Source organism: Magallana gigas, chromosome 9, assembly GCF_963853765.1.
Source record: "Magallana gigas chromosome 9, xbMagGiga1.1, whole genome shotgun sequence".
In the NCBI taxonomy this organism is placed as follows: Eukaryota; Metazoa; Mollusca; class Bivalvia; order Ostreida; family Ostreidae; genus Magallana; species Magallana gigas.
Genome location: NC_088861.1, coordinates 39,349,108 through 39,368,456, shown reverse-complemented (window position 1 = coordinate 39,368,456; position 19,349 = coordinate 39,349,108). Strand labels below are relative to the sequence as shown.

Here is a 19,349-nt window from a genome sequence, read left to right as displayed (position 1 = left end):
TATTCTGTCTCTTTATTGCAGATAGTATAACCATATGAAGTTGGGTGAAGGTGGTAAAAAGCTACAAAGAAATAAGTACAATGATGTACACAAAATGACTAGAGATTGACATAATAATACAGCTCTGCATAATAAACCTGGTTCAGACTACAGTTCTGTTCATTTATAAACTTTACAAAGCAAGATCATAGTGAAAATGAACTTGGTAGAAATTATAATAATGACTATCATGGACATCCATAGAATATTTTTCCCGCGAAACTGAGCATTTACAGTAAAAGTTAATTTACAGCAAAATGATACAAATTGCAAAGTGAACATTTAAGAAACAATAGTTCTGCGCCTGAAAATACATATGCACATAATGTTACTTACACTGTGAGCATGTAAAGCCGACAAAACTATGCAGAAACAGCATGGAAATCTCGCCTGCTACCTGGGCGGAAATGCTTATGTGTACATACAATAAACAGAATGAACCAAAACGGGTAATAAAATTCCGTAATAATTCCGGACTGATAAGACGGCACACTCCTCGCCTGATATTGACTTATACAGTGAGATATCACTACTTATCAAAAACAAAAAATAGCTTCTTAAAATACATGTAACCATATAAACTCAGTTTCTCTAATACAGCACACACTGTTGCAACATCAGCAACTTAACATGGCACTAACAAAACCAGTTCATTCACAGGTCGTACATAGGTTCTTGGTGTTTGGTCTACGATTGTACGAACCAAAACTTTTCGTACGAGTCCATCGTCACTCTGTATGGCTTTAACGACTAGCCCAATTGGCCAACTTATCCTACACAGTTCTTTGTCGCGGACAAGTACAACATCACCGGTAGTCACATTTCGCTGGTTTGAGTTCCATTTCCGGCGCGGTTGTAATGTGTTAAGGTATTCAACTTTCCAACGCTTCCAGAAGATGGAGGCCAAATGTTGAACCCTTTTCCACTGTTTACGTAGGAGATCTTTCGGATCAACATCAGTGTTAATGTAGGTTTCATCTATCACATTCGACTTTTGGGTAAGTAAAGTTGATGGTGTTAGGATGAGTGGATTTTCAGGATCTGTTGATATGGGTATCAGTGGACGCGAGTTGATGATAGAGCATGCCTCAGATAAAAAGGTGGTGAGCACATCGTGAGTTAAGCTGCGAGATCCATAGTCCAACAACATGGAATCGAGAATCCGCCTGGTGGTCCCAATCATCCTCTCCCACACTCCACCCATGTGTGAGGAGTGTGGGGAGTTGAAGATCCATGTGGTCCCTTGTTCTGTAAGATAGTCATGTATAGGCCCATCTTCCACATTCACTGTGTTGATCTGCAATTCATTTGCTGCACCCACGAAGTTAGTCCCTCTGTCGGAACGGATGATTCTAATACAGCCTCGAATGGCAATAAATCGTCTGAGAGCATTTATGAATGCAGAGGTCGTCATATCCTCCAGCACTTCAATATGGACTGCTCTTGTTGTTAGGCATGTGAAGAGTGCTGCCCACCTCTTACTGTTGGCTGATCCACCTCTAGTTTTTCTTGTTATAATCTCCCAGGGACCAAAGACATCGACTCCAATGAATGAGAATGGTGGATATCCAGGGAGAATGCGCTCTGCAGGTAAGTCTGACATTTTTTGGTAGTCAAGAGGCTTGCGTAGCTTTCTGCACGTAACACAGTTGTGTATCAGGGAAGTTAAGAGCTTCTTTCCACCCACGATCCAATATCCTGATGATCTAACGCGTCCCTCAGTAATATGGCGGCCCTGATGCTTCACCTCCTGATGACACTTCCGAGTTATCAAAGTTGCAATGTGATGCTTGGCTGGTAAGATTACTGGGTTTTTGAATGTGGGGTCAAAGCCTGAATTTTTCAGGCGTCCTCCTACACGCAAGAGCTCATCTGCATCAAGATAAGGGCCCAGTGTGAAAATAGGGCTGTTCTTCTTCAAAGGTTTGGATGACCTCAGACAGTTGATCTCTTCCTGATAAACACTTCTTTGCACATCCTTGATCACAAGTTTCTCAGTGTCGAGAAACAAATTTGCATCGTTTATCGGATTCAAACTGACTGACTTCGCATTCCGATGTCTTTGAATAAAGCGGCGTATGCAAACCAACGCTAAAATGAGTCTTTTCCAACTGGAAAATCTAGAGAATCTGCCATTGTCCAGTCCAAGGGTGACCTTCGTGCTGACTTCCAACTTGTTACTCCGGACTTCTTTATCTAAATCAGGATCTATGAGAGGGTAAGTGGTGTCTTCAAGGGATACGTGGTCTTCTGCTGGGGAACATACTGTTCGGGGTCCAAGGATCCAAGTACTGTTCTGCATGTCACCTGGTTGGATTCCCCTTGTGCCAACATCAGCAGGATTTGCTTCACTTCGTACGTAGAACCACTGTGTTGGTTTACTGAAGCTTCGAATCCGTGCGACCCGATTAGTAACATATGTGAAGAAACGCTTGGTCTCATTGTTGATGTAGCCTAAAACTACACGACTGTCACTGAAATAGTTTATAGTGTCTAATTTCACTCCCAGATGTTCCACTACAATTTGTGCAACTTCTACCGCGAGGACAGCTGCACATAGCTCCAACCTTGGTATAGTATGGCCACTCAGTGGGGAAACCTTTGCCTTGCCGAGTACAAATCCTATGGAAGAGGAGCCATCAAGGTAAGTTGCTTTGACATAACAGACTGCTGCGATGGCAAGTTCTGAGGCATCACAGTAAACTAAAAGTTCCTTGGACACAGCTTCATTAAGGTTAGGTACGATGACACGTGGTATCTGCAATTTCTCCAAGACAGGAAGTGATGATTTCCATGTCTCCCACTCTTCAGCCAACTGAGTTGGTAGTAGCTCATCCCAGTCGAAGGTGGATGCTACAATTTTTCTCAAGATGATCTTCCCACTGACAGTTACAGGGGATATGAATCCCAATGGGTCATAAAGACTGTTAACAGAGGAAAGAATTCCTCTTCGAGTAGATGGTTTGCTTTCATCTGATATACTGAACCTGAAGGTATCTGTCTTCAAGTCCCATAAGAGACCTAGGCTACGCTGGGTAGGCGAGTCTTCTTCAAAATCCAACTCAACTAGGTTCTTCGCCAAGTCTTGTGAGTCAAAAGAATCCATTACTGTTTGGCTATTTGATGCAAACTTGTGCAATCTTAGATTTCCGTGCACTCTCATGGCATCCTGCGTTTTGCATATCAAGTCGATTGTTTCTCGTTCTGTCGGACATGACTTCAGACCATCATCAACGTAAAAATCATTGATGATAAACTCTTTAACCTGCGGTCCATGAGTATCTGCGGAGAGTTCGCCTATGCGTTGAAGTCCATACATGGCTATAGAAGGCGAAGGACGATTTCCGAACACATGTACTCTCATCCTGTAAGTTACAAGCGGGTTTTCCATCTTGTTGTCTTTGTGCCATAGAAATCGGAGGTAATCACGATGTTCTTCTTCTACCAGAAAGGAGTGGAACATCTGTTGGACATCAGCGACGACGGCTACTGCGTGTTTCCTGAAGCGAATAAGGATTCCCAGCAGATCATTGATGAGATCGGGTCCTTGTAGAAGCTGGTCGTTCAAGCAGACTCCTTCATACTTTGCTGATGCATCAAAGACTCCACGTATCTGATCAGGTTTGCGCGGATGATACACTCCGAACAGAGGGAGGTACCATTGTTCTTTACCATGGGGTAGGTAAGGAGCTAATTCAGCATGTTCATTGTCTAATATCTTCTGCATAAATGCTAGAAAGTGATCTTTCTTCACTTCATTGTGATGTAGGGAAGCATCCAGAGACTTGGCACGTCGGAGAGCCATTTGATAATTGTCTGGAATTGGTTCACGTGGTGAACGGAATGGCAGAGGTGCTGTCCATTTCCCTTCTGAGTTCATGTGGAATTCCTTATCCATAATGTTCAGGAACTTTCGATCCTCTATAGAAAGTCCTGGCTTGTTGTCATCACTCGTGGTCTCGAAAATGTTCAGTTTGGTCATTTGTGTCTTATAAGTGTTCAAAAAATTGTTGCGGATGTTGACTGTCTGATCACAAGGTTCTAAGGCTGTAGGCCTACCATTCTCACTGACAAATGTCTTGTGTGAACTATGTCGTGATGAAGGAATGTGTTGCCCTGACAGACAGACATCTCCAATTATGGTCCATCCAAGCCGTGATCGCTGGGCGAAAGGCGTATTTAGTGGTCCAATCCTCTGGTCTATCGAGTGATGGGCCTCGGGAAGGTCTCTTCCAATGAGTAGTAGTATTTTCACTGAAGAGTCTAGAACATGTAAATGTTTAGCAATGTCCCGCATATGAGGGTAACAAAGTGCGACCTCAGGAGTTGGAATCTCGGAATGATTCCCTGGAATGTTGTCACATTCGAGCACTGAAGGAAGTTTCAGTTGGACATTCTGACTGTCACTGATTCCTTTTACAATCAAACCTCTGGCCAACCTTCCATAGCTGACATTCTTGCCTGAGCAGGACTGCATAGAGTACTCAACTGGTGAAGTGGTTATTCCTAAGGAGTCAAAAAGAAGACTTCTACCTAGTGTCTTATTACTTTGGTCGTCGAGCAACGCGTAAGCTGTGATGGAGTTCCCTGGTTCTCCTTCTGAGTAGATATGAACAGGTACGATGCGTGCACATGATCTCCCATGAAAGCTTGGTTTACCACAAATCTCAGTGCACTTTGAATTTACAGAAAGTCTACTCGAGCCAGATGACTCCTCGCCATGCTTTAGTATGGGAGTGGTTGTCCTGGATGGTTGTTGTCTGAGTCTCTGTGAATCCTCTAATGGGTGAAGTGCAGTGCAATGAAAATCACTTTCTTCACAAATATCGCAATAAATCTTTGACTTACACCTTGCGGCAAAGTGATCAGAGGTTTCACAGCATTTCAGACAAATGTTATGATTGCGCAAAATTGCCTTTCTGTTTTCTAAGCTTCTGGATCGAAAGGCTATGCACTCATTGATGGTGTGCTTTGATCCTTTGTGGATTAAGCACAGGTGTGACGAGTTTCTTGAATTTCCTGCAGAGATGTCAGTTTTGCGAGTGGTCACATACACAAGTCTATTCTTGTTTACACTTTTCTGTACAAGGTTAGTCTCTTTGGGTATTTCATACATCAGTCCCGGGTCATTCCGTATGATGCTCATCTCCTCTATGAACTTAACAAATTCGGCAAATGGTGGAAAGAGTACAGCATGTTGCTTCTTGTAGTTAGTGGCGCGAGTGACCCACCTCTCCTGAATCTGCTTTGATAGTTTCTGAATGATGGGCTTAACACCAAGTGATGAATCAAGATAGGAAAATATGGTGCTGTACTCGCTGAGGTTTTTCACAGTTTCAACTTCTGTCAGCAAGTCATGCAGTGCATAGAGTTTCTTACGGTCCATAAAATCAGGCAGATCCATGAGCCGAGCTTTAAGCGAAGCCTCTACTAACTCTGCTGAACCAAAGCGTTCATCCATCCGGTTCCAAATGGTGTGTAGACACTGTTGCGGATTGCTTGCACACGATGTTCTAGCACTCATCACTAATCTGTAGGCATCAGAGTCCTTATGAATGCTGGTTGTTAACAGTGAGATCTCTTCTAGAGGTGAACACTTGATGTCAGTAACCATGGTTCTGAATTGAGTCTTCCACACAATGTACCTGTCTGGTCTATCCTGGAATTGCTGCTGTTGAAAACTTTCTAAAAGAATGTTTTTCTTGATGAGAAAGTTTGAAGTGTCATGAAGAGAGTTCACAGGATGTGTAGAACTTGAGTCCACCTGTCTCGTCTGTATAATAGGATGATGTGGGGTAGAATCAATCAAGGCTCGATTTACATTTTGATTGTCGATTCCTGGAGTAGAACTTTCTACTTCTGGCGTTTTACGAGGTTTAGGTGTAAACGGTGGAGCCTGAGGTGAGAGTGGTTGTGTAGGTCTTACAGGAGAATTTAGTCTATCTAGATAGTTGAGAGTTTTGTCGAAAGGACTCATTTCTTCTTCCGGTGGAACAACCGACTCTGTTGAATTCACTATGTCATCCTCACATTGTTTCTCCAGATATGTTGCTTCTGCGTCAGCTGCTGCTGCCGTCTTCTCTTGTTCTAAAACTTCTAACTGTAACGTTTTTTCGAACTGTTCTTTCTTAATTTCAGTCTCCTTTTTCACAAACTGAAGTTTCACTTTTTCTGATTCTGCCTTGGCTCTTTTGCTCGCAACAAGGCTAGCACTTGATCTTGTCGAGCGACTTGTCCTTGAAGTCCTACCATCTGCTGACTCTATTTTCAAGTGAATCTTTTCCATCAGGTTGTTGAACTGTTTCTTCAGATCTGTCATGACGGGCCAGTAGTTCTCCAGTTCTTGCGCTGAATCAGGATCCCGAGAACGTGAAAGGAAGTCAAGATAGTCATTAGCACAAGTGTTGTAACGCTGAAATGTACTTTGCAATGTTCCTTCGGTATTTTCCAATAGGCTGATGGACTTTGGTAGTGGCTCAGAGTCGACAATACACTCCCTGAGAATTTTACTCGCTGATTGGAGTTTTCTATGGAGAATGTCTTTCTGATTCTTGAAATATTCTTCTCCTTTTTCTGTTAGTTTCGCCTCACGTGGCTCCCTACCCTGTTGAACGTCTGAACCAACCAGTGCGTCGTAGGATGTGGACATGGTGTACAGTCTTTTTACTATTCTGTCTCTTTATTGCAGATAGTATAACCATATGAAGTTGGGTGAAGGTGGTAAAAAGCTACAAAGAAATAAGTACAATGATGTACACAAAATGACTAGAGATTGACATAATAATACAGCTCTGCATAATAAACCTGGTTCAGACTACAGTTCTGTTCATTTATAAACTTTACAAAGCAAGATCATAGTGAAAATGAACTTGGTAGAAATTATAATAATGACTATCATGGACATCCATAGAATATTTTTCCCGCGAAACTGAGCATTTACAGTAAAAGTTAATTTACAGCAAAATAATACAAATTGCAAAGTGAACATTTAAGAAACAATAGTTCTGCGCCTGAAAATACATATGCACATAATGTTACTTACACTGTGAGCATGTAAAGCCGACAAAACTATGCAGAAACAGCATGGAAATCTCGCCTGCTACCTGGGCGGAAATGCTTATGTGTACATACAATAAACAGAATGAACCAAAACGGGTAATAAAATTCCGTAATAATTCCGGACTGATAAGACGGCACACTTCAGATGGTTAATAATTGTTTTATCGAAATTTATGGTGAAGTCTTGCATAAGAGTAAGATCAACTTAAGACGGTACACTTCCATGTTTTGACGTGTATTGTTTATCGAAATGAACAATAAAAGGAAGTGTAATTATAAAAGTTGTTTCTCACTCATTATTGTCACCTAACAGCGAAGTGCCGTGGGTTAGAGGGTTTACTACGAATCTGTAAGTCATGATTTCGAATCCCGCTCGGGGTTTTTCAATTTGTATTTTTCCAAAGAATTTCAAAAGCTATTTTTTGGTTAAATATTGAAAAAAAATTAATAATTTTAAACCGGTGAACAGGGTATTTCATTTATAATGTACTTTATTCTACATCAATATCTACAAATGTCTCATACCACCATAACAAACATAACCATCGTTTGACCGGTCAGCAGAGGATGCTCACTCCTCCTAGGCACCTGATCCTACCTCTATCCTTTTGGAATCCGTGTTGCTCTGCTTTTAATTTGTATTTCGTTTTATGGATTTTTGAGATGATTGACAGTTTGTTATTGTCATTTTTTAAATTTAAAATTTGTTAAACGGTGTACTGTTTTACTTGAATGTCGTTACGATAGCGGTTTATTATAATCCACGTGCATAAATGTTTGTTAGATATGACAATTAATGATTCTATGGACAATTTTCACACGTTTTGTTTATATTAATACTGTTGGTCTAATTTTATCTACTATACCCTTTTTGTAACACAGTCTTAATATAATCACTTAAAAGGGTATACCTGTTGTGCGAGTGTTGGTTTTTCTACAGCCCATTGACACATCACACGCTTCCTTGCTGCAGTCACAAGTTCCCTGACATTTTTCTCCGTATGTTGGGTAAGGGCATTTTGTGACACAATTGAGTCCAACGTAACCTGGCAGACATTCTGGAAAACAGAGTACCGATTTAAAGTTATAATGAGAGTTTTTTTATTGTTAAGTGTCGCTCGGGTTATCCCAGACATCTATGGTTGTTAATATTCATTTCAGGAAGGTGTGCTTGTAAAATTTAAATAGTTTTCGCATTTGATGCTCTCGCAGCTCCTGAAGTAAGGTAACCTGCACAACACCATTCGACGACCTTTATTATGAAAAAAACCTTCAGATCTCATTTTAAAAAAGAGCTTAAGCACTTAGTGAAATGAGTCAAAATATGTTCCGACAAATGTGTTCATTAACAAAATACTTCCGTCTTTCTTAATTGAATCTCTGAAATAAGAATCTATAAAAACAAACATATGTAATCACATATTAAAAGCTCAACAAGACGAGGCATATCCTTTTTGAGGCATCACCTTTATGTGACTACCTTTATCATATTATATAAAAATCATAGTAAATGATCTTGAAAATTCATAAATATTGTAGTGTGTTTTAACACAATATCTTATATATCAGATGTTGAAAAGTTTTTAATAATCATATGTTCATTTCTTTAACGATATTGTAAGATACAATGGTTATCAATACAATAATCTAAAATACGATATTGCATCCTTCGATACTATGCAATATATAACATATGTTACAATATATCAAATACTGTAATAAATAATGATTTAATATGATATTGATAATGGATCGTATTATTATTGTATTTGATCACATAATATAATAATCATAACAGATTTGATACAATCAGTATCATATACAAATATATAAAATTATTTAGTGCAGCTTTTACCTTATTGATTTATATATTTTTATTATCATGTTTTTCATTTTTTAACAAGTGGTTACGGATAAGAAAATTACAGATAAATCACTTGATAATTAATTTACTATTGTTTTCAAATTGTAAAAACAATGAGCGAGCTTGGTAAAGTAAGGAGGCTCATTTTTATTCAAGAAGCGATATTCAAAATTTGACAACTTAAGAAATCCTTAAAAGAGTAAAACAAGAAATGGCATAGTGAGAATACTTTATCATGAAAATGCAGCAGAATGAAACACGCACACACTGCTATTGGTCCATGCGACAGGAACCGGTCCTGCTTGAATAGACTGTTATACAGTTCAAACTTTGAAACAAAAGGCCAATAGGTCTTAACGGTCACCTGAGTACCATAACCCACACACAAACTTTTCGAGGGGTCTCATATTACATTTGATTAGTTTTCATTCTGGCGTAGAAAAATTATAATATTGTGCTGACGACGACCTCTCTACCTGAAATCTTTAAAAAAAGAACGATGAAACGAATAGCTCTAGTGAAAAACGCAAAGATTACAACAGAGTGCATGACCTGATATTAAAAAGGTACAAGAGTCTGATACAAAAACAAAATCCCATATTTGTTTACTTTAAACCTTCCATCCTCCAACCCCAGGGGCAGACAGAGACTCTCCGTGTGGACATAAACAACAGCTTTAAAAGGTTTTAATGTGTTACTCACTCCTCCTGCTCCAGCTTTTCAATATTTAACCTTGAATGATTTTTTATCACCATCTGGTATTTATACCAAAATCATTTTACATGTCCTGCATATCAGTGGTTTTGGTTTGCCAATAATTACTTTGCTACAGTCATTTCATGCATATCTTTTACAATTTTATGCTATGCTATGGTATGCGATTTTAATGATATGCTATGAGATTTGTATGGTATGCTTTGAGATTTGTATGCTATGCTATGAGAAATTGAAATGAAGGGCTTAATGATATGGTATGCTATGCTATTGTATGATATAAGATTTGAACAAAAACGCCTCCATACACAGAAGAGTTCCACACATTTTGAAGTGAAATAATAAGAAGCCAAAGTTTACCACAAATATATCATGTAAACATTTATTTTTTCAAATAAAAACATTTAAAACCGAGTTAAAATAATGTTGTATGCTATGCTATGGTATGCTATGGTATGATATGACGAATGCGATTCTATGAGATTGTATGCTATTGTATGAGATTCCAATGCTATGCTATGAGATTCCAATGTTATGCTATGAGATTTCAATGCTATGCTATGCTATGGTGTATGTTGTAAAAGATATGCTTGAACTGACTGTAACAAGTCTGTTTGTTTATTTGAACATTTGAAGAAAAAAATGTTTTTGTTTCAATTGATAAAAATACTTGCATAATAACCTCCCCAGTGACATTGTATTTAATGGTTGATTACTATGAAGAAGCAAATAGTGATAACATCAACAATAGGAAGCAAGGGAAGATAACTCCATTAACTGTATAAACTTCACAATATATTTACTTCGATTGACAGCTATACTCTTTCTCTTTTCTAAATATGTTAATTAACTTATTTTTTATTGACAGTCTTAAGCAGAATAAAATAATAAGACATGTATCCCAGTCAGTTTTTATTCTGTGTCAATAGCCTTTTGTTAACGTTTTAAGTAATATATTAACACTAAATGACCATTTTGGCCACACCCTGAATAGAGACCCCTGTCATATACACTATGTGAGTTTTTTGGCTCTGCTCTTAATTCAAATCACTATATTGGGAGACATGAAATTTTAAATCTAAATTTTGATTCATTATCAGCAGAAGTAAAGAAGACGATTGTTTTAAACGTAACATACATTCACATTAACTAGCTATGTTGGCCCCGCCCTAGAGTAAGAACCCCTAGATATAGGGACATGAAATTCAATATTCTAGGAAAAGACTTCCTGGTCTACAAACTTATAGATTCAGTTTAGCGTCTTCTTGAAAAGTACAAGGCTACATCATGCATGTCATTTTATAAAACCATAAATGCGTGACGTCAAACTTCTTAAGAGTGATTATAATTATAAAATTGATCGCTGATTTGATGAAAAATGTGATAAGTTATAGTGAATTTCTCTATGGCGCAAAGAACTTTCAGGGGTGGCAAACTTAATCTTCTGGCATGGTTCATTAAGAACCCTAAGGCTGTACTTCTTAGAATTAAAAAAAATATATCATCATAAGTATTGAATAGGTTAAGAGAAAATTTTAACAAAGAAATTGAAACATGTATTCCATTTGCACGTATGATTTGAGGTTAATGCTACATATTTAGTAAACTTACTGTGTGCGTACCAAATTGTTATGTTAAACGACATTTTATGTAATTGACCATAATTCTCATTGAACAGAAATCGAGAGGAAATAAGAGGCATATATTCAAATCATGAAACCTGTTGGCTATAACAGATACTTTTTTTCAAAATGAACGCAATATAAAAAAAAAATCCCCTTGTACTTATTTAAGTCCTTTTGTCAAATCCGCCCGTTTTATTTCGACGTTGACTTTTTCAAAGGAATTTGTTTTATTTAGATAAATTTTGAATTCAAATCATTTCTCTACAGCCATTTTGAACTCTGAAATGCCCCTGATGATACGAATTCTTACCAAACCGACCAACCTATAAATCAAATGCTGTATATTTATTTGATCAGCCATAAACAAACATAACCGGGTAAATTTTCAACGATCCACATGAAACTTATATGTATCTTCTACATGTAAAAATACCTGTTGTTATTGGTTGACATCCGTTAGACACATCACACATGTCCTCGTTACAGTCACAGAGACCTTGGCATCCGTGTCCATATGTAGGATAAGGACAAACAGTAGTACAATTTATCCCAATGTATCCAGGCATACATGCTGGAATATGATATGTTATGTTGAAATAAGATTGTTTTTGTAAATGCAAGTTACTGATCGGTTCATTTCTTATTGGTGTTGTAATATACAATGTAATATTATTCTGACTTACGTTCGCAAGTATTCTTCTTGTAATTCCAAAAATAGCCTGGGCAACAACCTGTAATTGTCCTTAACATAAAAAGGAAACGATAAAAACGCCAGGTTCAATGAATATAAGTAACATATACTAAACAAATTAAATCTATAATTTGATAACTAAAAAAAATGTCGCACTCATTACAGACTTCTTGCGAATCAACAACAATGTTGAAGTAAATAAATGAAATCATTTGTAGTGCCCTGCGAAGAGTTACAAACAACATGGTGACTTTTCCTTTAAACAAATGTAATTATGATACATTCAGATTAGAAAAACAGAGTTGTACTAAATGAGGTAATGAATGTTAAACTTCCTTCTTCCGATTGGTACTACACTTATTTAAAATAAATGTTCACATTTAGATGTACAAATGATTTGAAATTAAACATTGGCTCGTATTCAAATTTGCATGTAATGAATAATTGTAATCGTTTACATTGAACAATTTGCTAGGAGGAACAAATATTACATTTTGTACATATTTATGGGTAACAATGCATGGTGATAAAAATGCTGATTTAAAATTAGTCTAAGGCTAGGGAAACCTACCTGAGGATATATTCGACATCTGGAATTTGAAACTGATAGGTTAAAGACAATTTTTAAAAACATTGAACCGTAAAGAAATGAGTTAATTAGGCTATCAATGTTATTGTTCATCTCATCTGGTTAAAATGCAAAACCAGGTTCACTTACCTTTTGGTCATCTTCATTTTGTGACGTACTTTATTTATTTAGGGGAAAAAATACTTTCACCTACAGTTTTCTAAGGACAGGTATCAATCAGGTTCATTTAAAAAAAAAGAATCGTCAGATCAATGATCTTGGTAATGTTAGGTTGGGGTTTTCAAATTAATTTCATATGTCGGATATTTCTAAAACTTTTTTTCGTTTTAATGTAAATTTTAAGATAATGAAAAAGTTCCGCTTTTTGATACGGTTGAATTCGATGAAAATATCTTTCTCTTACAGACAGTAGAGAATAAAAAAGGGTTAACATATAGATTAAGAGAATTATCTAATATAAAGGCGTAACATACAACAAAGAACGATAAAATTGAAATTACTCCTTGTTGTTCACCAATGAATGCATTAAATCGCCATGCACCAAGATTCAAAGGTTAAATGGGGTTAAGAAAAGTGCATGCTTATATTTGTTAGTTTTATAGCAAGTGTTATTTCAATTTTCATTTATAAAAAAAATTGAATCGAATTTACCAGTACTAACGTTTTTCAAAGTATATTGTTATGTCATTGATATTTAACATTGGGATGTTGTAATTCTTTGATGTAACGCTTCATCAAATCTTAAATGATTGTAAACATGTAACTAGTCGAGATACAATTTGAATATATGGTTCGAAATACTGTGTTTTAAAAAAAAATACTGATCGGTAGAAAAGACTGTATTTAATAGCATACTTCCTGTCAGGAAACTCGCTGAATGCAAATAATTGAAACATGAACATCTGTCATTGAACTTTCAAGCAAAGTGTTTGCTTACAAGTATCATTTCATTAAAAGACTTTTAGTGTTTGGACGATGGAAATATTAGTTGGTGCCTTGGCCATGGTGACTGAAAGGGGCATTAACGAGAAAAGAAAAGAAAATTGTCTATTTTTGCTGCCAATTCCTCGCTTTTTAGACGCTCGGGAAATGGAAAAAGAAGTATAGGTCTAGGGTCGGGAGTAGCCTGCTCTTTAATCAAAAGTCCACAGAATATCAGAAAAACAACACCGGGTCTGTAATGTTTGATTGGATCAGTGTTGTAATGGTTATAGAAAGCAAACAAGTAAAAGAAACAGTTAGAGCAGCTCATACTTGGTGACAAACTATCTCCCTACGAAATTCTCCTACTCAACGTTTTCTTTCTTAGATAATAAGTACTAATTAAAACTCTTTTTGATGATTTCGGTTGGATGTTAACTTTATTGAAACCTTTTAAAGCATTCTTAAAAGGAATATATTACTGTTAACCTTTAAGCAGTAAAAACAATAGCTTAGCTAAGATGTGTAGACGTATTTACTTACAGGACAAGTTCCATGTCATCCCTATGTTTATTTCCAAAAATACCACGAACCTCTCTGTCGATTTCCGTTTCTTCTAGTGAAAAAATGACAATTATAAACCATGAACCATCTAAAAAATTCATAAAACGTAATACAAGTTCAAAGCAGAGCAATACGGACCTCCAAATAGATAGAGGTAGGATCAGGTGCCTAGAAGGAGTGAGCATCCTCTGCTGACCGATCAATCCCGCCGTGTGCTCTTTGTCGTAGTCGGGAAGAAAATCGGAAAAGTCCGTAGACAATTAGGTAATTAAGTATAGTCTAACAATTGGTATGAAAAACGTCAGTCAGCATGCGACCCAGTGGAAGATTGTACTTGCTAACAAGGTCATTTCATCGACCATAAAACTTACGAACAGATGATTTCAAGCGAGACTGTTGAAAGTCCTGTTTTATCAACTTGTTTGTCAGTAGCTTGTTTCGTCTTAGAAACTGTTCATACGAAGAGCATGCCCTTGCGTATCGAATCAAATGAGAAACAAAAACACCATGTGCAGGTGATGAAGATATATTGCTATATAAGTAAGGGAAGTTGACGATAGAAAAATTGAAGTTATCGCGTTTATAATAAAGTTTTGTTGTTAGGTTACCATCAATATCCATGACCAGTAAAATATTCAAATATGAAACAGATGACGCAGACTCTGTGGTATCGTTTATTTCAAGTTCACTGGGATATATCGAGTCGACGTAAGTATGGAAATAACAATTGTGTATTGATAATACGTCGTCTATATATCTAAATGTTGAGTTGAAGGCCACAGCTAGTGATTTATCTTTTCACGTACACGTTTTTGAATAAGTTCTGCTGCATAAGAATACAAAAATAGATCTGATAACAATGGGGCAAAATTTTTACCCATTGGAATTCCAACATATTAATATCTAGTATTAGAAACACACATTTGTTCACAAAATCTCAAAAATGGCACATTTCGTGGGCAAGTGAATATTAACGCTCCGTCGTCGTTATTATTTTCAAATCCAATATATTTGATAACAAAACATCAATTAAATCTTAAGAAAATTTGATCTTGGAAATCGAGCATTGCGAAATATAACGAAATTCGTGACATATATTCCTATATATTTCATATATATTTTATCTGTAAGAAGCATTTTGATTGGCTAAAGACAGATAAAAAATTATTTAATTTTGTATTACCAGGTTAGCTAAGTAGCCACGCCCCTTTGAACCCCCCCCCCCCCACTCAAACTACTTTTTGGGTGTGTGCATGTAAATATTACATATGCAAATACATGTTTGTGCATCAAATGACATCAAAGCAAACACAATTTTCAAGAAGTAAAAATTCTCAAACACCATTATTCATGTATTAGTTTAAGCAGGATTTATTGTTCTTATTGATGTAATTAGCTTAACGATTAAGGATTTATATTGAGTGAGTGATCTGGCCACAGAAAGTCTTCTTTGTTTATATGGCAAAACATTTTAATGTTAATTACAATTTTAACCAACACCTTGAACAACCAACTGGCAATGACTAAGAGGATGAAAATGTAGACTGGGAGGCTTTGCAATATACATCATCTAAGGATGTCATTCAAGAACTGGAAAATGCATTATCTGTTGAATGAAATGTAAAATTTGCACCACCGAAAATTCATAACCCATCGGGCCAAAAAAAATGTTTTGAAACAGTAACAAAGTAAGAAATTACTGATATTCAAGAATAAAGGCAGTAACTCTCTACCAAAAAAGAAAGACCTAATGGGTTGTGAAGATATTTCAAGTTAGGAAAAGATGTAATTTTTTTAAAAAGATGATATAAATTACTTATTAGTTCATAGAGGTAATTTATCAGTTAAGTTACTTCATCAATACACCATAACTAAGGTTGGGAATTGCACCAAATCTCTTATGACGTGATCATAAGAGCTTTCTCTAAGCTAATCAGGAATTTCATGTCTACTGACTAGTCCTGTAAACCATTACTCCTTTTATTTTTTATTTTTTGATTGGAGTATGGTATGCCTGGAATACCCTACAAATTTAAAGAATAACACAATCTCTACCAATAAATGTAATACCACCATCAGCTTGAACTGAATTCTTTTGTTTTCAAACCAGATGAAAATGACGATGAACATGCCACTTTATCCCACGAAACTAAACAAAAACTGGCTAATGAATGTTATGTCTAGCGCCGGCGAAACATGTCCGCTACAGACACTTTAACTATTTTAAACAAAAACTGACTACAACGAAGAGTTCCTGTTAAACATGAACTCTCTTCCCGAAAACAGTAGCCATTTGGTATGACAATGTTTCAATTAAGCCTTATTAATTTATCCGATTTATGGCATTCTTATTGCTTCTGAAGATATACAGTCGAGTGTTTACGAGCAACAGCTATATATAGGGCTTGAATGTTGCGGGTAAAGAAATCCGACATATAATGCATATGCGCCAGCATAAGAGTAAGGCCTTTGTTAAATCTTTTAACAGATATTATTCCACCATTCAGAAGAAAAATATGAACGACATACTTACCCGACTTGCTGGTTGTAAGTGCATTTCTGGTTCAGAGGCCCAGGACCAAGGCCCATTAGCTGATCACAGGCTATCTCGTGTGTCGCTTCATCATCCAATCTTTGAGTAGTTTCTCTTCATGCAATCCTCAAACATTCCTTCAACAGAATTCATGGCAAACTCAACATTCAATAGCCGTGTTTTAATTTTGAAACAAAAAACAAAACAACTTTTTCAGTCACTCGTTGTTCGTGGACATCCAAATGTTTGCCAATCCCTTCAGCTCTTCGTCGGTAGTTGCTTACAATATTCATGAGCGTGTAACAGTTTATATGTAAATCAAAATTTCATGCAAATTTAGATTATTTCTATTTTAAGTTTATTAATTTATTTTTTTTATCGTTTGATTAAATTAAAAGGAATGTTTTTATTTTTATTTTTACATCTGCTTTAAAGGCGTGTATTTCCTCAAACCAGGCTATAAAGGATAACTTGGGCAAAGTTTAAAACATTTCCTAAATTAAAAAAAAGTTTGATTTAATGTTTTACTCGTCTAAATGTCGTAATAATAAGTTTTAACACTTATATTGCACCCGACAACAGAGTCTGTCATATGTCATTTTCTTTTTATAAAAAAGGAGTCTAATTATATAATGTAGAAATATAAAATGATTAGGAAGTTGGATTGTATATATAAGCCCATCAAGTAGTTTTTTACCCTTTTCGGGTAAAAGTTCAAGGACAATTCAAGTTATTATCAATATTTATTATAAACAGATAATAGCATTTAGTAAAATCTAAATATTACCATAACTAAGAATATCAGATATCAAAGTAAAACCGTCACGCAAAAATCAGGTATCAATAGCACCTAAAGTAATGACAAGTTTCAGCTGTTTATTTATGGTTTTATTTCCACTCGGAGAGAATAATGTTATATTAATAAATACTGTAGATAATCATAAGATTAACCATTATCCACTGTACATTAACCACAAAAACAGAAAAACACATTTTATTCTATCAGGTACCACAGTTCTGCTCCTACTTTTGTACAAAATAGGTTTCCTTCATATCACTTTTTTTGGGTAGATCTATCACAGAATACCATTATGAGCTTATTTTTAGGGTCCTCATATAACAGTTAATAACAAAAAAGTATCCAATGGAAATCAGACAGGGTACTGAAAAGGACTATAGCATAATGTTTTGAAAACTGACATGTATTAATAGTTATTCATTTAAAACTTCAAAGTAATAACAATACTTGCCAAGATAAAAAAAAGCAACTGGACAAGCCGTCATGTGGTATTTTTTGCATCTGTAGACAATAAAGATTTTACTGATTTTGTTTAGAAATATCTTCCAGAACTGTTGAAGGTTTTACATACAGGTTTTACATATAGAACATGATAAATTGGCATAGCTTCTATTTTTATTTAAAGTTTTCTGCTTTTAAAGTTGAATAAGATAATATTAGTAAATGGATCAAATGAATGATCTTCCAGTTCCTAGTTTAATCTCAATATAGGAATATATTATCTTGAATAAAATGCGACATTGTTCTTTTTTTTTTAAATTTGTTTTGCCATTTCTTATCTTTCAGAATATAAAAACCTGATTCTATTTTAAATATTGGAAATGTTCTAGGTTGCAAATGACGATGACCAAGTCTGGAGTTTGAAATTGTCTAAGTAATATGTTTGTCCCATTTATAATTCATTAACCTTTGTGAACGAGTTATTCAGAGAAAAATAAAAAGTGTCCAGAATATTTGTTTAATACATATGATTGTTTTTCGGGAAATCAAATTGAAGTGTTGCTAAAACACTTTTATCCGTCTTGTTTGATACACATAATCAGATTGCAGAGAAATTGTGGTTATGTGAGAAATCAAAATTATTTTTGTTTGGATAAAATCGCTTTTGATATAATGTTTCTACAAATTCATAACACATTGCATCTTCCTTATTTGAGTTGTATTATTTTGTGACTCTGACGATGGCAATGTATTATGTCCAACTTTTATGTTTTGAAATCATTGAAATCATCGATTTGTTTTATTCGTTTTGAAAAACTGAATTTTTCTTTAAATTGAATAAACGTGGGCAAGCAGGCATAACACACGCTAATGTTTATAAATAGTTTATGCATGGTCATCATTTTATTTGCAAGTTTATGTTTACCATGCAGTAGTTCTCCGTTATAGATATGCAATCATTTTATCTTAGTTTATGAAAAAAATGTACACAACGTTAAGAAACAAAGTAATGCTATTTAGAATGTGTAAATGTTTAAACTGTTTCACTTTAATGTCGTTACAATAGAGGTTTTGATAATAGAATAAGTTTTGCTTGTATTTTCGCGAAATATTAAGATTATTTGCCCCAGAAAAAATATCATTAAAGATATTTTCATTGAAATTATTATTTAGATTTGATTCTTTAGAATTGTTAACAAAGTTTAGATAATATCAAATGCATACCTGTTTTTTTAGTTTTTGGTCCATTACAGCCTGTAGACACATAACACTTGTCATTACTACAGTCACAGTATCCCTGGCATCTGTCACCGTACGATGGATAAGGACAAGGGGAGGTACAATTAAGTCCTATAAATCCCGTATAATAATTACATTCTTGAATACAAAGATATGAAATTACAGCTAAAAAATGAATGTCAACGACGATGTATTCCTTCTAAACAAAGAGCAATGTAGATTATTGGTGATATTTGTTATTTTAAAATTTGTGTAAATCTATAGTTTGGAT

General features: G+C 35.6%; 1 protein-coding gene across 1 annotated transcript; it reads right to left on the bottom strand.

Annotated features, from left to right (window-relative positions):
- On the bottom strand, positions 1–6,358 carry LOC136269507 (uncharacterized). The gene is made up of 2 exons (XM_066072489.1): positions 376–6,358; positions 1–61 (listed from the first exon to the last, which is right to left on the bottom strand). The coding sequence occupies exon 1, from the start codon at positions 6,356–6,358 to the stop codon at positions 665–667; it is 5,694 nt and encodes a 1,897-aa protein (XP_065928561.1). The 3' UTR covers positions 1–61; positions 376–664.
- Positions 6,359–19,349: the final 12,991 nt, after the last annotated feature.